We start from the raw sequence: 18,860 nt of genomic DNA, 5'->3' as shown, positions 1-18,860 counted from the left end.
GAAAACTAGCTGGACAAGATTTATTATCACCTATTAGGAATACTATTTGCTTAAACAATAATCTGCTAAAATCCCCAGTATGTCCACAGTTAAAAGTTCTCAAAACCATTGGGTCTTTTTTAACATTACATTGTACTGGACTATACATTACATGGGTTTGAGACTTCTAAATGGATACAGCTATTTTTAATTTTTTGTCATGAAACCATTGATAGAAATTAAATAGGAACGATCAACTTACAGCTTAATTGTTGGATAGCCTCGCACTCCAAATTCAGATGCAATACCTGAAAGAAATGCGTTAATGCCAAAGTGAACCAAGACTTTTTTTCTCTCCTACCTTAATCTTTAAACATGTTTTACTATTCAAGCCACATAGACCAATGAAAAAACTATCACTTAGCTCAATATGAATTACTTGACTTGCTTTCAAGGAAAAGCTTGCAGTTATTAAGATACATCATTAAATTCTGGACTTCTTTCAGAGGTGCTGCAGGATCCCAGGATAGCCTCCCAATTCATATGCCACAACTCAAATGTCATGAGAATCCTCTGGACAGACATGCTTGGTCTGCTTTCACCAAAAGAAGCATGCATTGAATATGCACATACAATTGACTGAAAATCTACGAGGCAAAAATTAAGCATTGAGGATGAAGAGCTGTAAATACTAATGCTTGAAAAAAAACAGAAGACAATTAACTACTCATGTGCTAGAGTAATGGCTAACGAGAAGTGCAGTATCATACTGCAGTTACTACAAAAACATTTTTAAATCATATTCCGCACAAGTAAATGTCTACTATCATGAACCTTACCAGAAGTAGGCACTTTCTATGCAGATACTTACCTGCTACTTACTGAAGTGGTTAAAAGTAAGACAACTGAAGAACTTTTTCCCTCACCTCAGATCTGTTTAGAAACTTCTACCTTGCTCCCACCAACTGGAGGAGTACAATTTCCAACCACCCCTCTACTTGTGAACATAGCAACTACCACCTGAAACTATATTTTCCAGCAAATTTAGTTTTTTCCGAAAATTAAACTACACACAGTCTCAAAAAAGGATTAAGTCTAAAATTGTGGCAATACTTGTGCAATTCCCTGTTGAGTAACAATCCCCGCACTCCGAAAGCGCCTAGAATCAATGCTTGTTACAAAACTATTCTGAAGCTACCAACAACGTGGCACAGCAAGCAGATGTTGGATGTCTTGTGTGCAAAGAGTTTAGAAATTGACCCTAAGCCTGTTCACCTGGATCAGCTGCAAGTACCTTATTGCACAGCACTACAAATAAAACTAGCAGCTCACCTACACGCATCTAATCAAAGACAACTGTTCTAAGAAATAGAACATATGAGGATCAATTTGAATCTGATCCTTTTCTTTTACAGCTCTACTACAAAGAACTACAATGTATTAAAATGTGTATTAGAACATTCAATTACAAGAGCAGCTGACATTTTATTTCCCCTTGTACAGCTCTTGTGTGCGCTTAGGAGAAGTAGAAGAGACATATTTAATATTTTTTTTAAACATTCCAGCCATGGGGATTACCAAAATTCTCTCATCTTCATGGAAATTACTTACATCATCACCTCTACGTCTTGATATGAGGAATACAGTAAAGGCAAACAGCAGCAATTGTGCCAGCCCTAGGTGTGATGTATTTCTACTCTGTTCACATACAGTGGACTCCTGAGGCTAAACCCCCTGAAAATTCAACTGATACCACAGCAGGTGACTGCTCTGTTGATGCAAGAGCTGTATCCTCATTCCAGAGAGCTACCAGAGGCAACATTTACTAGTGATTTATATGTTCACCTGTGATCTCAGCTCTCTGACAACAAGCTTCCCAAAGTTCAGCTCTTTCACACTACTTCATATTCCTATTATAAACACAAACCATGCAGAGCAAACCACTCACGTTCCTTCCTAGTGACACGTACACATAACAGCTGCATTTCCTTCTGGTATTTTCAAGACTGAACTACTTTGATTTCAGAGAATCTTTAGATTGCAAAGGTATTAATCAGAGTTGACTTGAGTTTTTCATATTCAGATGTAAAATTTCCACTTTCAAAATGAAAGTATAAAAGTATTTCAAAAGACACTATGAAACTAGTACCAAATCTGAGAAGAAAAATTTTTCCAGGGCAGAAAGGAACCCTTGCAGCTTTTAGTGATTTTTATATAAGCAAAAATGAATTATATAACAAAAACACAGTACCAATTCTGTTCCAGGTATAAACCACAAGATTTCAGTAACAGGATGACAAATACAAATATTTCAGGGTAAGAGTTCATACAATTTATATGATTTAGAATTTTATATACATGAGTGGAAAGTTAGAGAACCATGAAATGCATTCCCAGTTTTAAAGTTACCTGGTTGCATGAACTTGAAACTTATAATTCTCCAGACTTACTTTTCTACAGAAAATAAGTATCTTTAAGATGAAACATGAAGTCATATTTATTTGGTTTTATAGAAAAGGATATATACAATAAATTGGTCTTTGAGACAAAACCATTTTAATCTCTAAAGACCAAACTCTCCTATATCTAAGCACTGGAAAAACTGGAATACCACTGAGAAAAGTATTCTGCATAACGTTTTAGGCAAATACAACAAACCTGAATAATCAGATTTAATGGATATTAACTAAAAACATTACATGTATTTACACAATTTTATTATATGTAGATCTCACTTGGGCCCCACACCTCCCTACACTTTCTCTTTTAAATATCCTCCTGGTTCAACATAGATTTAAGCAAATTGACAATACAGAAGCACACAAACACAAAGGAAGTACTGTCAAGCATTCAACAATCCTCTCATATCTACCCAAACCACTTCTCTGAGTACCAAAGGTTTGGGGTTTTCTCTGAAAAGGTCGATACATATGAAAGGCATCAGCAAACAAAAAAGCACTGAAAGCACTGAATTTGGTTCTTTGAGAAGAAATTTACTGAGAAACATGGGAAGAAATCAGCTGAGTAGCGATCGCTGATATAATGAGTTCAGTTATTTCAGCAGGCTTTGTGTAACAGTTTCAGGACTGATTACCTGAAATGAGTAAGAACAAGAACACGGGCACTCCTCCAGCAGTAACAGAAGGAACCTAAAACTGGATGCTCTCCAGAGACACACCACATAAAAATGCTTATGTAACAATATTCTAAGAGACATATCAAAAGCAGATCTTGGAAAAGCTTTTACCTTCCATTTATTAGGAAGAACTCCCTACTCAAGCATAAAAAATTGTGATAAAAAGCACATACTACAGAAAGTTGTCACCTTTAGAAAAAAAATAATCAGGAAATTTTTCTACAATTACTGTTTGCATAGTTGTGCTATGACACAGAAGATCAACTGCAAGAAAAAAAATAGTAGTTTCAAAACAGAGGCTGTGATGAAATTACTCCTAAACAAACCATACTTACTAGAAAAGGAAGTTGCATCCATCTTCCCAACTTTTACTGGAGAACCCATGTTTCGCATTTCTATGCCCACTTCATTCCACACAGGCTCTAGCTTCTTACAGTGGCCACACCAAGGTGCATAAAACTGAGAAGCAAATACATTTCACAAAAAAAAAAAAATAGTTTAGTAGAAATTGATTCTACAATTAACCCTTAAATTGTTAGCAAGATTTAAGTCATGGTACTCCTTATGCCTTAATAAAATTGCAAGTTACAAGGTTAGCATGACAAGCAGCATTTATGATTTAGTCCTAATTTTAATATGAAAGCACAAGTTTGAAAAGAATACATTAAATTGCTGCACTATTATATGATTTCTTATTTAGGAATAGACTGCATGGTAACTTTTTTTTTGAAAGTTAAAAGATCATATAAACAATCTATCCAGAAATATGAATTCGTCAACAGGCAGAAGATATCAATGTTTTGGTATAACAAGGTAAGGTCACAACTTAAAAAAAGCTGGATTTTGTTTTGCTATACACTGCTGATAACTCTCAAGTAGCATGTATAGTTTTTCCCACTCAAAAATCACTAATCTGAGTAATAAAATTTTGAGAATTACAGTACAGATTTGGGTGAAAAAAGGAATGTTACCTCATTCACAAGCAAACTCAATCTTTTAAAAAACTCTTTGTCCCAGAAATAAGGGACACTGAATCTTTCCAAATAATTTAGAAAAGTAACAGGGGTCTCATATATTTGGTCTTTCAGTGCTAACAGAAATCTCGAACCCAAATCAGCTGATATAATTAATGAAAGGAACTATAAAAATTCTCAACAGAGGTTATCACTTCCTGAGTGTGTTAGGTAATCTGCTCTCCTTTTTAAAGGACTGCAAAACAAACTGAAGCTTATTTAGCAGGCTATTCAGCCTACTCCTGGTTTACTCTGAACAGCAGACAGACTGCTTATCTATCCTGTCAGAATTACTGTCATCAAGTTTTTCTGCATCATGTACAAACAATTTTCCAAGCGATGAGCCTGACTACAGGGTGTAGCACTGTGCAGTCTGTCTTTTGATTTCCACCAGCAGATCTTCCCATTTTCCTTATATACTCACATCTACAAGCCAAATATCATCTTTACGGTTTTCTTTAAACCTAAAAAGGGGAAAAAATTAAAGCAATAAGTTATGTATCTGAAAATAAAATAGTGAAATGCACGTGTGAAAAAGAAAAGGTCTACAATAAGGTTAATATAAAACTATAGATACAAGACTTCTGTTTTGTTTCTTTCTTTGAGAGTGGGGAAACAGAGGAGATGCTTATTTTTTAGTGTAATATTGCCCCTGTACATGATACTACACACACACAGATGTGCTATTAGGTTTCTCTAACTATTTCCTAAGAAAAAAAAAAAAAAACCAAAAAAAAAAACACAAAAAAAAAAAAAAAAAAAAACCAAAAAAAAAAAAACCACACCAACCAAAACAGCAAGAAATAAGAATACACACCAAAACACACAGAAGACATTTGACTAGCATGTGGAATCTAGGGGGAAGAAGTATTTTTCAGTTGTGTTAGTTATATTAAAAATATTTGCTGTTGTATTTTTAAATACCAACTAATACAGACTCTTTGAGTATTGGTTTAAACTGTTAATCTTAGCTTTACTAAACTTAAACTAACTAAATTATCTTTAATATTACCATGCAAAGCAATTTTCATTCAACCTCCTTTAACATTCTACTATAGGTGCATCAGTTTATAGTTCTATTAAAGTTGCACACAACCATGAAACCAACTTAATGGAATAAAAATGATCAAGTTACTGATAAAACCCAGAGATACACAGGTAGTACTGAATTTTCTTAATGCTAAACAAATGGCATTTAAATTAACTGACTGGTTTTATTAACTGTAAATCTGTCACTGAATACTAAAATCTCTAATACAAAACTAAGCTTGATAAATCAAAGTTCTTTGGTATCTCCCAAAATGCTGCTTACACATTTCACTGTTGTCACTACAAGCTCCATATGAATTACTGCATTAATTTAGAATTTTATGTATTAATTATGTAATTTTATGTAATTAATTCTATGTAGGGAATCAAATTAGCTAGAACTTTAACCTAATGTTTATTTTTGTAAAAGACAGACTTCGTAAGTGACTAGGACTGGGACTAAAGTCACACACTTTAGTACTTTAGCACACTTTATGTATTAACATACATGATAGAACATTTCTACTGTACCACTCTTCCTTTAAAATGAGATATTTACTGTAATTATGCGGTAAGTGTGGATCTACACTCTTAAGATCCAATTAATAGGAGATAATAGTTCCCAATATGCAGCATGCCTATAAATGGCCCATAAACAGTAGACAGAATTTATTATATTTCATTTAAAGATGAATCTGTAACAGTCCATAATGGTCTTGAAGAAATACTAATGCTGATATTGGCTTACTGTTTGACAGAAATAATTCAGAAATCATGAATACAATCTAATTACAGCGTTGAGTGTTTGAAACTTAGAATTGCAGGATTTCACTGGTAAATTGCAGCCTATTTTATTAATGGCATACCAAGGCTGCAACGCCTGTACAGCAGCAGGAAAGGTATTTGCAGAGACTATGCTATGGAACTGCTAAAGGAAAGCAGCATTTTTAAGTCACAAAATTGCTTAGCTGACAACCTCACAAAAAACTTACTTCACCACCCTAAGCACCATAGAGCTAATGAAAAAACCAATGAGCGCCCAGCATCTCCTGAGAACTCTAACAAAGCTACAGCTAACTTCCAATTACAATGCCAAATAATTGACTATGATGCAAGAGGCAGAAAGCAGTTACTGAATCATAAGATCCTAGGCTGTGCTTCAATTTAGAATATCACTTTTTCTTTGTATAAGAAGAATTTACAATTAAATGCTCTCCTTACTCTGCCACAGTACAACTGTTATGGCAAATTGTAAAGAGCATTTGAGTACTGAGCAAGGTAGACTGCAACCTTGCCAGCACACAGAAAGAAAAGAGAAAGAATGAAACATCTGGAGGCTGAGCTTTCCAACAGAGTTTAATAATTTTGACTTAAGGTTGCATAAAAAATACTGTAGTTTTTATAATAATAAATTTCAATGTACTTCTCATCTACAAGCACCTATTTAATCAACTTCCACAGAAACTAAAATCTTAAGTGTAACAAAACCCCGACTATCAAAACTCACTCGTTTTGTTAATGTCAATGATTAAATTACTAGACAATATTAAGAAAGTTCACTTTCACACTGCTGAAGAAAACCAGAAATCTCTCTACAAATGAGCAGTGAAGCATTTTCTGAAGATGCTGTTTCTAGGCCCTATAAATACATTTTCCAGGCACAAAATATCAGTCTCTTTTTAGCTGTCCTGTGCAATCCTCTGTCAGCTGACAGAAACACAATCACACTGATGGAAAGATAGTGTAAGCATTGCACATCCTTGAATCAAAATTACTTGTCTCAAACACATACATCTTCCCAACTACATGATCGAATGTTCTCTCAGCCCCCACTTAAACCAAGCACCCCACTTAGTCATGTACAGTTAAAAGAAACCAGCATGAAGCAAAACTGAACACCAAGGTCACAATTCCAAAGGCCTTAAAACGACCCAGCTGCTGTATCTGTCCCTTGCTTTCCCCTAGCACCGTTTCTGATGCTTCTGATCCTGGTTTGAGCCACCCCACAGACAGAAAAACACTTCCTTTTTAAGTCAGGTTACTTACCTGCTTCATTATCACATTAGAACAAGTCCACACCCATCACAAGATGAGTACTGACCTGAGGCAGCAGATCTGCTATCAGAGCAGCACAAGCCAAGAGGAAGCCACAGCTCATTTTGTGCACCCCTCCCACAGCCCAGCTGGGCACTTCTATCAACTCTGCTCTGCTACTTGTTTTCCTATATCCTGTAAGCTTAGGAAAGGGACCTGTGCCTTGTACTAGTCCACATTGTTTACAACTACTAAAATTCCAAGAGAACACAAAGCTTTCGGCAACAGTAGAATGTCCATAACGTTTTGGCATCTATAAAATGGAAAACTTGAAACTTCACACCACTGCTCCCCGGTTTGGAGCAAAATTAAACTAAAAGTTAAATTGTTTAAATTAAATTGTAATTTCAATTAAATTTAAATTGTGTTCATGACCTCTCTCAACACATGCCAGTTAGCTACAAAAAATTTAAAAAATCCCCTACAAAACCTGCCCCAAACAATTCTTCAATTCTTATTCTCAACTGCAAATACATGCATCTGTATAGTTCTGTAACTGAAAAATTCAAGTGTTCTAAAGTAAGATTTCCTTTTATCAGTTACTTTAAAAGGTTATGTGACTGAAGAATCATGATTCTTCATTCCAAAACAGCAAATATATTTAAATACACACATGTGGAAACATGATACAGGAACATGATGTAGGAGCACAGACAGGCTAAGTGAATGCATCTGCAGTCCTTGAAAATATGAGAATGTTTTAAAAACAAGCTTCAAAAATCCAGTCCAAACAGTTCCCATGCTTCAGTTGTTTTTTAACAACACCAGACACTGCTGTGTCTCTCCTGAGAACTCCTTCCATATGCTCCCATCCCCTCACTGATAAAATCACTACATCTCATCTGATCTTATGATTAACAAGCAACACTGTAAAAATGTGAGTGGTTTCCTGACAGTTTAGCTCCTTGATGCAATTTATCATGGATTGAGCCCTCATGAAAATATCACCTTTAACTGGCTGAATTTATCCCAAAGCAGTCATCTAACGCCAACTTCTCTCCTTACCAGCTATTATTCCTCAGACCTTCTCTTTCAATTCCAATAATTGTGCTGCTTTGTAGCACTTGATATGAACCTGCTATTCTGACCAAAAAACACTCGAAAACATTCATTTGGGTAATTTTCTTGGAAAACAGCACCTATGTAGCTACCAAACTGCTACAGCAAACCAGTACACCAACAGTGACTACACAACCAAGTTCATGGCACTTCAACTCCTGCACAGTCTCGGGACTAATTCTGTTGTAAAGGCACATTTTTACACAAATATTACTGGCATTTCAAGCAACCATGAACTAGTCCTGCAGCCTCTTTCTCTCTTCCGTTTCTGGCCACGCATGAATGCACTTAAGACTCATTTTCCCAACCCCATGTGGCAGCCATGCCACAAACACTAATGAAGAACTTGGTTAAATGTGATCAGCTTTTATCTGGGGCAAGCACCAGCACACCAATGTATTTACCCTACCAAAAAGAAAGAACAAGAAAGGAAGCCTAAAATCATTTCTGGCAACACCACCACAATAACAGCTTTAAAGAAGCTGAAAAATTAAAATGTTCCTCAGCTTCATTAATTGAACCTCCTCAATAGGTGAGACTGAGGAGAGACCTCATGGGAGTCTACAACTTCCTCAAGAGGTGCAATAATTGATCTCTTCTCTCTGGTGGCCAGTGACATGACCCAAGGGAACAATATAAAGCTGTCTTCGTGAGGTTTAGGTTGGATATCAGGAAAAAGTTTTTCAGCCAGGGGGTGCTCATGCTCTGGAACAGGCTCCGCAGGGAAATGGTCACAGCATCAAGCCCGACAGAGCTCAAGGGTTTGGACAACAGGCACATGGTGTGACTTTTTGGGAGTCCTATGCAGGGACAGGAATTATACTTCAATGATCCTTGTGGGTCCCTTCCAACAGAGAATATTCTACAGTATTTCAGACCACAATTTTTCTTTCCTTCCTGCTACAAAAATCACAATCTTTTCCAGTGTAGCTTTCTCGACAAGAACACTACACACAAAGTCTGGGGTCATGCTCCTCACAAGAAAACAACCATGTCTTGGCAATTAGGCAAGACAGCCCAATACTTACGACTCATCTAGATCCTCCACAAAACCTGCACCTGACGCCACCACATGTGCAACCACTGCGAGGGAAAGGAAAAGCGTTCCGTGAGTGATGCCCGAACCAACGCGGGGTGCTCACCCACGCCAGCTGACAGACTCCCTTCCCTCCTGGTCCCTCACGCCCCCAGCGCTTGCCTACACTCCTGCCTGCCCCAGCGCCGCCCGTCTCCCAGCCCCACCGCTCTTCCCCCCTCTGCCCTGCAGCCCAGCCCGGCGAAGCCGACACCGCCTGCCCATCACCTGCCGCCCAGAGGAGGCAGCGCGGCCGCCCGCCTGGCGCCGCTGCCATGTTGACAGAGCCGCGGCACGGCCGGAAGGGGAAGCGCCGACCTCTCCTCGCGGCGCAGGCGCGGAGCCGCGGGCGGCGGGGCGGGCTCCGGGCGCAGCGGCGGCCGCAGCCCCGGCGGCTCCGCGGTGCTCGCCCTGATGAAGGGCGCCCAAAGAGGCGAGAGGGAGGCAAGCGTGGCACTGCGGCGCGGTGACGGAACGCGGGGTGCATAGACTCTGTCATTTCCCCATCAGGGAGACTCTCGTTCAGTTGAATCAATGCTTTGCTCCTTTGGAAGAACAAGCCTCGCCCTCCCTCCAGCAGGAATGCGTGTGCCGCCTGTCATGTTGGCGGCTCTCTGCTTTGGGTAGAGTTCACCCCTTGCCTTGCTGCTGTATCAGCAGCCTTCCTTCAGCACGGGCGCGAAATTTGCTCATTTTAATGTCGGTGTCACTCCCTCGTCCGCTCAAACCTGTTACAGGCTTTCCTATCTTCAGCTATGGTGGTTTTTTTTTTTTCTGTCAATGCAGATCTGCAGGTCCTGGTAGGGCAAGTAGTCCTGCTTGTTTAAAAACTTCAATTAAAGCAGGTTTGGGGTTGTTCAGCCTGGAAAAGACAAGGCTCAGGGGAACCTTACTAACGTGTGTGAATACCTGAAAGGGGCTGCAAATAGACCAAAGCTGGCCTCTTGCCAGTGGTGCCCAGTGACAGGACAAAAGGGAATGGCCATAAAGTGAAACACAGGAGATTCTCTGAGAATGTGAGAAAACACTTCTTCACTGCAAGTGTGACTTGAGTGCTGCCCACCAGTCTGCCATCTGTGAGATACTCATAAGCCACATGAACATGGTCCTGAGCAACCATCTCTAAATGGTCCTGCCTGAGCAGAGGGTTTGGACCAAATGACTTCCAGAGGTCCCTCCCAACCTCAACTACTCTGTGATTCTGTGATCTATCCCATTTCAATTTTGATTCCTGTAGTGTAAACTCTTATTTTTTCTCCCTATACTAGAATTACTTTCTTCAGCTGTACATGCAAATGTTTGAGATCTTTGTCAGAAAAGGGTGGATTCTTTCTAGGGACCGTCCAGTTCCTCTGAATTAAGTGTTTAAGACTTTTCATCTAATGAGCGGGTCTATTGTCTCTTTGAATAATGTCTATAAGCTGCAGATACTGAAGTTGCTTCATTTTTGGGCTGCTCTGTGTGTGTGTGCACATGTGCTTGTACTTACATGGATGTAGATACGTGTTCTCTTACTCATTACCTTCCACACTGGTCTGGTGAAGATGTACTCTTCAGTTAATGCTCTGTGGGAATAGCCTGTTGGATTCATCAAATAACCTCCAGAGTTGTCGAGCCCTTTGCAAAAGCCATCTTCCATATCATAGGCTGAGAAACAGGCCAAGGCCTGAGAGTATATGCAATAGCTCACATTAGAATTCTAAAATATCTGACTCTGGCCTACGGTAGATGCTTTTTTTTCCTTCTCGCATTTTACTGAAGGATTTTGCAATATTAAGACTCTTTCACTCCCCCCCCCCACCCCTGCAATGATGGGAGAACTAACAAGTTCTAGACATCTGTATTGAATAAATGGTGACAATTATTCACTGAATGCAGAAAATTTCTTTTCCACAGCATTTCCCCCTCTGTACACCACAGTTAGCTAAGTGGTGTCTGCATGCCTGACAGACATATGACCAAATGAGAGACGGCATCTTTTTGATCCTAATCTAACTGCTGTCTAGACTGAGACAATGAAAACAATTTACTCCATCAATCCATTAGTAGAAAATCCATATGGGAGAAAATGGGCATAGCCAAGTAACTGTTAAATTAGTATAATCCTGTTCTCTTACTCAGACAGTTCATGACTGGCTTTAAAAAACTTTTAAAGGGAAATAAACATTTTGTGTAACTTTGTAGAGATTTGAATGAAGTTCTTTGTACACCCTCTAGGTCCTATTTGTCAGCTTTTATTCTTTCTGCAGGTAATGGAATATGATTGTTCTAACTTTTGCATTTAGTGAGCCAAACTTGTCTCCTGAAGAAAACAGCCTGTACACTATTCTTGAGCTGTTCTATATTGAAATTGAAGAGTTGCTGTATATTTACTTCTTTGTAACTAAATTTATGCTCACATAGACAACTCTATGCTATATTTATTTATACAGTTTTTGCTGAAGCTTTGTTGCATAAAATTAGTGTAAAAGATGGTTCTTGCACTGCAGCCAAGTAAAAGTGTCATGGGAAAAACATGTAACATGCAAACCAAGTAAGCTGGATAATGATAGATGACATTCTTAGAAATGTCAAGGGGGTTTTTGTGGTTTTATCATTTCTACTATGGACATTTTGTTTGAAGAAAATGCAGGATTAATATATTACTATTAATAGATTATTACAATCAGTGGAGAATTTAGTGTAGAAAAGGGATGATTTGGTATATGAGCTGAACAGGAGACATGAAAAGAAAAAAAGACAGTGAAGAGCAAAAAGCTCAGAGAATACTGTTGAAATCCTGGAAGATACTATGGGGGAAAGTGGGAATTATAGGGAAATTAGCAAATAATGAAATATTGGAAATTGAACATACAAGGGTTCAAAGACTGCTTCCAATCCATATTTGATAGGATGATTTAATGGTCCTGCTGTCCCATTTTTTTTTTGAACCTCATAGTGGGGAGTTTCAACAAAGACAAGAGCCAGGCTTTGCCATGTGGCCTTGCATTGAATGGGAATTTGCAGAGGAATCTTACTGTTGCAGGATTTTCAGTCTGTTTGTGCAGGTCGTGCACTCTTCTTGCTCTGTATGAAGAGCATGGAAAAGGATTTATATGTAACTCTATCTAAATTTTACAATGTGGACTTAGTTTTACTGGAATGCATTAACTTTTGCTTTAAGAAAAATATTATCTTTCAAATAATTTCCTAACTTTCATTAACATTGTAAACGAAATATCAATACATATTTGCATAAATTATTTTCAATATATATTTGCATAAATAAAATACTTAGAAAATTAAAATTCTTTATGCACGTCTTTATTATTATACAGTGGATAACATGTTCATGACACCATATTCAAGGTGACTTTCCTGGGGGAACAGCCCAGGAAAACCAAAGGTAATGCAATAGAAAGGGTAATTTAAAATGAGGCATAAGGGAAGCATATCTTGACACTACCTCTATCCCTATATGCTAAACTTATGGCCTGTGAGCTTGGTATGACTCACCAGAACAGTTGCAGAATCACAGAATGGTTTGATTTGGAAGGGTTTTGAACATCATCTAGTTCCTACCCCCCTGCTCTGGGCAGGGACAGCTTTCATTAGACTTGATTGATCACAAGCCACATCCAACCTTGTCTTAAGCACTGCCAGGGATGGAGCATCCACAACTTCTCTGGGCAACCTGTTCCATTGTCTCACCACTGCCACAGTAAAGAATTTCTTCCCAATATCTAATCTAAACCTGCCCTCTTTCACTTTAAAGCCACCCCACCTTGTCCTGTCACTACCTGTCCCTGTAAAAAGTCTCTCTCCAGATCTCTTGTAGGTCCCCTTTAAGTACTGGAAGGTGCTATAAGGTCCCACTGAAGCTTTCTCCATGCTGAATGGCCCCAACTCCCTTAGCCTGTCTCCACAGGAGAAGTGCTCCAGGCCTTTAATCATCTTTGTAGCCCAAAAGTTATTTTATAACTTGCTCCTGATGCCTTCCTTCATTCCTGAGAACCATGAAAGCAGCCAGTGGCTAAATCTAGTAAATTATTCATTAGTGTCAGTATGCTCCCAGCCCCCATCTTGCTAGGGCAAGTCAGGAGCAACTTCAGGGCAACTTCAGGACATGTATGTACTTCTTGCAGTGAATGAAGCCTGGTAGTCCTAGTCTGATCCAAGCTTGTGTGCATGCACCCATTTTGTTTGTCATCTCGGGCACATTAATTTCCTCCTTTGTCTTGGGAAAACATGCTGTTACTATTTGGCCAGAAAATTTGTGCATCCATTTTCTATGCTGTCCATCAGAATTAAAAGCAAAAGCTGAGGTGCTTGACTGCAGAGAACCTAAAATAAGATAATTCTAACAATCCCACTCATGTCTTAGTGTAAATATTACATAAACTAATAATGTCTTCAGTCCTAAGTCTGTCATGCACTACAGCCAGTAGACTGATCCTATTTATTAGCACTGAAAGAACCGAGTCTTAATTCTAGCATGTTTTGATGGTAAATAGCAGCAAGTCACACTGATGATAAAGAGATGAAGACAGCAAAGAATGTTAAGAGAACTCACAAAAATTACTAAAATTTACATTACAGATTTCCTTATTTTTGATCTTCTAGTAACTCATCATTCATCAGTGCACTGAAAGAGTCAGACTTGATGATACTTCTGAATCCCTTCCAACTGAGATGATTCTGTGACCTGTACCATGGCACCAACCCGCATGTCCCCCCATCAATCCTCTGCATGGCTGCTATGTATGGGACCCCAGCAGCCAGAGATGGCAGCTCTGCCTGTGCCTCACCAGGCTCACACCCTGCCTGTCCCATGGAAGCCCTGGAGACCATAACGGAGCCCTCCCCACTGCACAGCGTGGCCACAGCTCCCCCAAGGCTGGGGCACCTCACTGCCCTTTCCGATGTCCTCGTCCTCGAGTCAGGGCCTCAGTGGTTCCTGGAAGGGAAGGCATTTGCAGGACCAAGCCTCCCTCCTGGCCCAGTGCTGTTTCCCTTGCATTGCTAGGCAGTGTTCAGGAGTTTTTACAGTGCTCAGGAGCTGAGGGCAAAAACAAGCCCTGTGGCAGAGGTGAGTAATGAAGCCTCCACCCTGGGCACACCTGTGCTGGCTCTGCCCATCCCATTGTACCCTGTGGCTGGCCTAGCTCAGGCTTCCAGGAGCCTGGGAAGGAATAGCCACAGCTCATCCTCTGCAATCTGCTGGCAAGACAAGGCAAGGCAAGGCAAGGCAAGGTGTTTTTTTTCTCTGTTCCTGCTGACTGACAGAGTTTTGCTGAAATGACATCCTGTTGTGATAGAGGCAGAGGGGAGGGAGGAGTGTGAGGCATATAAAGGCTATAGAACACATAACTGCTTTATTGTGGGTAACCCCAGGAGTGACCCCGACCTTCAGTACTGTCTCTGAGTGTGACAGGACATTCACCATTAACCACTCAAGAGCCTATCAACAGATAGGGGGTGAGAAACAGAAGATAGGAAGGAAGTCATGGGCATAATGACAAAGTGAAGAACAAAGTGAATCACAAACAATTTTGCTTTCTTCTCATTTTTCTTTGCCACCAGATTTTTTGTGCAAGCTGAGAGATCTTGAAAGTAAAGGAGGAGAAGCACTCTGGCTGTAATCTCCCAGCCTAAAGTATTTTAGGGAGGATGAGAGCTGTATTGAAGCCCAGTGCAAGAGAGGAGGATGCGCAAAGTTAACCCTAGCTAGTGACATCTATCTGAGGACTGATAGGGCTGTGGGTGTTCAGATTATGTATAAGTGTGTGTGTATGTGGGAAGGGGGAATGTAATGTGGGGAAAAATTACCTGCACATAATTTCTTCTCAAAGAAACAGTAGCCTCTCCCTTCACTGTATCAGAACTTGTTACCTCTCAGCTCCTGCATGTCCTTTAATTTATGTAGGAACCTAATACACTTCTTCTAGCATTGCTGTTTCTTACATTCTGAAACACTGCATTTTGCCTTTTGGTGCAACTCAAAGCTCAGTCCAATCTGTCACATACCAGAAAGGGAGACATGTCAGGGACTTGTATGAGGATTTTTGAAAATAATTTTCTTATAACCCTTGGAAACTTGATGCAATGGACCTTCTCTCCTCACTCTCAGCACTTATTACCTATTCCATTGTAATTGCTCCTGACCCTATGGTTTTGCCAAAAAATTGCTTCAAGAAGAAGGGAGAGGAAAGGCCAGGGTTTTCTCTAGTGAGTTCCTGTGACTCTATCCTTCAGGAGGCAAGGAGACTCCAAAGTAGAAGGTTATGTTCCTTACCTGAAAACAGCTTGAAGAGCAGAGAGAAGGTTTCAATCTCTGTCTTTTTCACATTAATTTGGGAAGTTGCTAATCAGTTAGGAAGTAGCTTGGTGACACAGCATGTCACAGACACTGAGTAGATGTTTGACTTCATCTTGATTTTTTTTTTTTAATTTTTTTTTTTTTTTGCCTGCACAACTGTTTTCTTTCAATGCCTAGGGAAAAATTCCAATTTCAGTAGGTTCTGGACCAAGTCCTATCATATCAAGCACTTGCTAATAATACACTGTTTATTTATCTGTTTCAGATGCTGACATACAAATACGATATACTATACAGATTTTGAAAAGAGGTGGCCTCCTTCAGCTTGTGATAAATCCTCTTTGGAAACAATACATACATAGCCACAAAGGGAAACTTGAAGAATGGGAAAAGGCAAGCACCCCTCCATAGCCTGTACAGCCCAAGAGAGGAAGCTGTGACACTTGCAGCACCAGAACAAAGAATACCATGCAGACATGATTGTGAGCCTGCAAGGGATCAGCTGAAGTATGCACAGGCTCAGAAAAATATGTTTTTGTACTGTTTTATATGAGGAACTACACCCTGCCAGCATGCTGCAGAGCACAGTACAGAGACTGGAATGCATTAGCTGTGTCAGATGGGAGCTCTGTGGACGCAAGGTGCCCTGCACAGCTCATCAGCGTGTGAGCACATCCTCCTGGCCTCTGCTGTCAGGATTTTTCCACCACCCTGAGCACCTGAGCTCCATATTTCAACTACAAGCTGACAGCATCCCCGTTCTTGTAATTTGCAGCTCTTGCCAGCACGTGGCACAGGAGACTAAAATGGATTGCCTTCCTAAAATGTCTGTACAGCTGCTGCCAAGTCCGTGCTTCAACACCATCAGGGTTGTATTCCATAAAAGAGGGAAGGTTCTCCAGATTTCTTGTGGCACAGTAGTGATGTTTCTTTACACATACACACAAAATGCTTGCATATGGATCTGACTGTTTATGGGTAATAGATGCAAGGAAAAGGGTACTGAAATGCCACTTTTGCAAGCAACGGAGTGATAGTGGAAATCGTGCTGGCATCAAAAAGAGTAATTATCAAAAATCAGAATCTCATGCACAGAAGTGGCAGCTTTTCTGCGATTAAACAGGAACAGTTGGTGCCCTATTGAATAAGGACTCATAAATGCATAAACACATCAATACAGTTGGGCGTGCAGCTGTGAGAGAATGGAGGAGCTTGCTGGCTGGAAGTATTTTGGATGTATGTGTGTGAAGGGAAGGGGCAAGCTGGGCCTTGCTCTGGTGAGGCAATGCCCTGCCCCACACACCCCATGTCCCTGGGCCTTATCCCAGCCTGACACTGGCCTCCAGTCCCTGGCACACTGAAGAAAATGCTCCACACCTGCCTCTGGAGCACCCATCCAGGCCTAGAGTGGCCAAGATGAGGGAAAAGGAGGAAAGAAAGCAAAATGAGAGCTTGAATGAGGAAAAAGAGGCATAGAGGAAGATATAAGAGTGTTCTGATATTGACAAAGTTTTGGAGGTAGATTTGCTGGTTAGTTGGTAACGCAGCCCACGCCAAGAACTTATGATAAGAGAGGGAGGAAGAGAAATGAAAAGCCAAGAAGCTGAGATGCTGTCTAATGAAGAAGGCAAACCGAGGAGCTTACATGCCTTCTAATATTGCATCCAGTAGTATTCCTCAATGATGCTTGTATTTTTTGGTTATATTTTAATATTTGTTTTATATACATTTTGTTGTATATTTTTACTTCATTGTTTATTATATGCTAAATATATTAGCTATTAAATGTGTAAACATCAAAATGAAGTTTACAAAATGCTATTTCTGAACATTTACACAAAGCTTTTATACAAAAATTTTCCAGCTATTCATGGGTTTTTTGCTGTTACATGAAATCTTTCATATGTTATACAAAAGTATAGAAAAATGGATGTTTCAATTTTAGTAATAATCAAGTAATTAATTTACTAATTTATAAATTAAAATATATTCTGAAATTATAGAAAAATATATTTTTCTCTTTAATTAGTTAGAGCTGTTATGTACTTTTAGAATATTCACCTCCTCGGTATTTACCTGGTATAAAATGGTTAAGATAACAGTGCTCAAAATAAGAACTGCTGTGAAAGCCATGTTAAGCAGAACAATAATCTAAATAAATATTACTCAAATTACCTTTCACATGTATCAGACTGCAGCAACAAGGGGGAAAGGAGGATATGTACTTTAATTTGAAAGTGGTAAGTGCACGTTTGTGAACAAATATTTCTTTTGTGTTGTTACATTTTTATGCATTTTTATACTTTTATACTTTTATAACTACATGCCGCCTACAGAAGTGTTTGTCTTCATGTTTAATACTAATACTGTCACAAACAAGCTTATCAGTAATTGCATCATTCTGTATTGAATATTTTGCTAGAAATATTCAAATTTATGCTGCTATAAATGTTTATATCAGTATTTTTTTTAGTACAAGAATAAGCTATACTCATATGTAGTATCTTCCCCTAATTACTTTATCTATGATAATGGTTTGTACCACTATAACTTTATCAGTACCTAAGTCTGTGCCATAAAATGAACTAACCAGTGACACATTTGTCATAAATCATAATTAAATTCAAAGCAGTGATAAACTTGTAGTGAGATAGATTCATGTCTAATTAGAAGAACAGATAATTACACATTATCTGGTACACTTTGGGGATTTTTTAATGTGCTTTGCATAAGATTCCTTACAGTTTTTGCAAGGCACATCATAAAGTAGACTCTGAATTAAAAGCATAATTTTGAAGGCATTAATACTGCTGACCCCGGCAGTAGGGTTTACCTGGTCTAGCATTAGCACTTCACCTTTCCATATAACCCTAGTTTTTAAAACAGTTTGAACTGATCACTAGATCAGTTTATTGTTTGGGATTGTTTTGGTTTTCTTGGTTTTTTGCTTGGGTTTCTGTGTGTGTGTATATGTTGAAGATTGAAATCCTTTTAAAACTTTTTTTTTTTTTTAACTTTTTTTAGAATGTATTTTTATATACATTCCTTTTATAACAGAGACACCTGGTGGCCTTCGGGTGTATTTACAAAAATAGTGTTTTTTATGGCTGGATTTGTTTTAAAGTTTGCTTTATCATTTATGATATATCACTTGTTTAGAATCATTATGGGACTATG

At 39.1% G+C, this 18,860-nt stretch overlaps 1 protein-coding gene across 1 annotated transcript in view; it reads right to left on the bottom strand.

The window, feature by feature from the left end:
- TMX3 (thioredoxin related transmembrane protein 3) overlaps nt 1-9,674 on the bottom strand; it is a 29,291-nt gene extending 19,617 nt beyond the window's left edge. Inside the window, exons 1-5 of the mRNA XM_053989538.1 lie at nt 9,614-9,674; nt 9,339-9,393; nt 4,553-4,592; nt 3,451-3,574; nt 242-287 (exon numbers count right to left, since the gene is read on the bottom strand). Coding sequence (XP_053845513.1) covers nt 242-287; nt 3,451-3,574; nt 4,553-4,592; nt 9,339-9,393; nt 9,614-9,662 — 314 coding nt within the window. The 5' untranslated portion in view covers nt 9,663-9,674. The remainder of the gene's footprint in view (nt 1-241; nt 288-3,450; nt 3,575-4,552; nt 4,593-9,338; nt 9,394-9,613) is intronic.
- Between the last annotated feature and the right edge of the window lie 9,186 nt (nt 9,675-18,860).

This window comes from Vidua macroura, chromosome 1 (genome assembly GCF_024509145.1).
Source record: "Vidua macroura isolate BioBank_ID:100142 chromosome 1, ASM2450914v1, whole genome shotgun sequence".
In the NCBI taxonomy this organism is placed as follows: Eukaryota; Metazoa; Chordata; class Aves; order Passeriformes; family Viduidae; genus Vidua; species Vidua macroura.
This window is presented reverse-complemented; position numbering and strand designations above follow the sequence as displayed.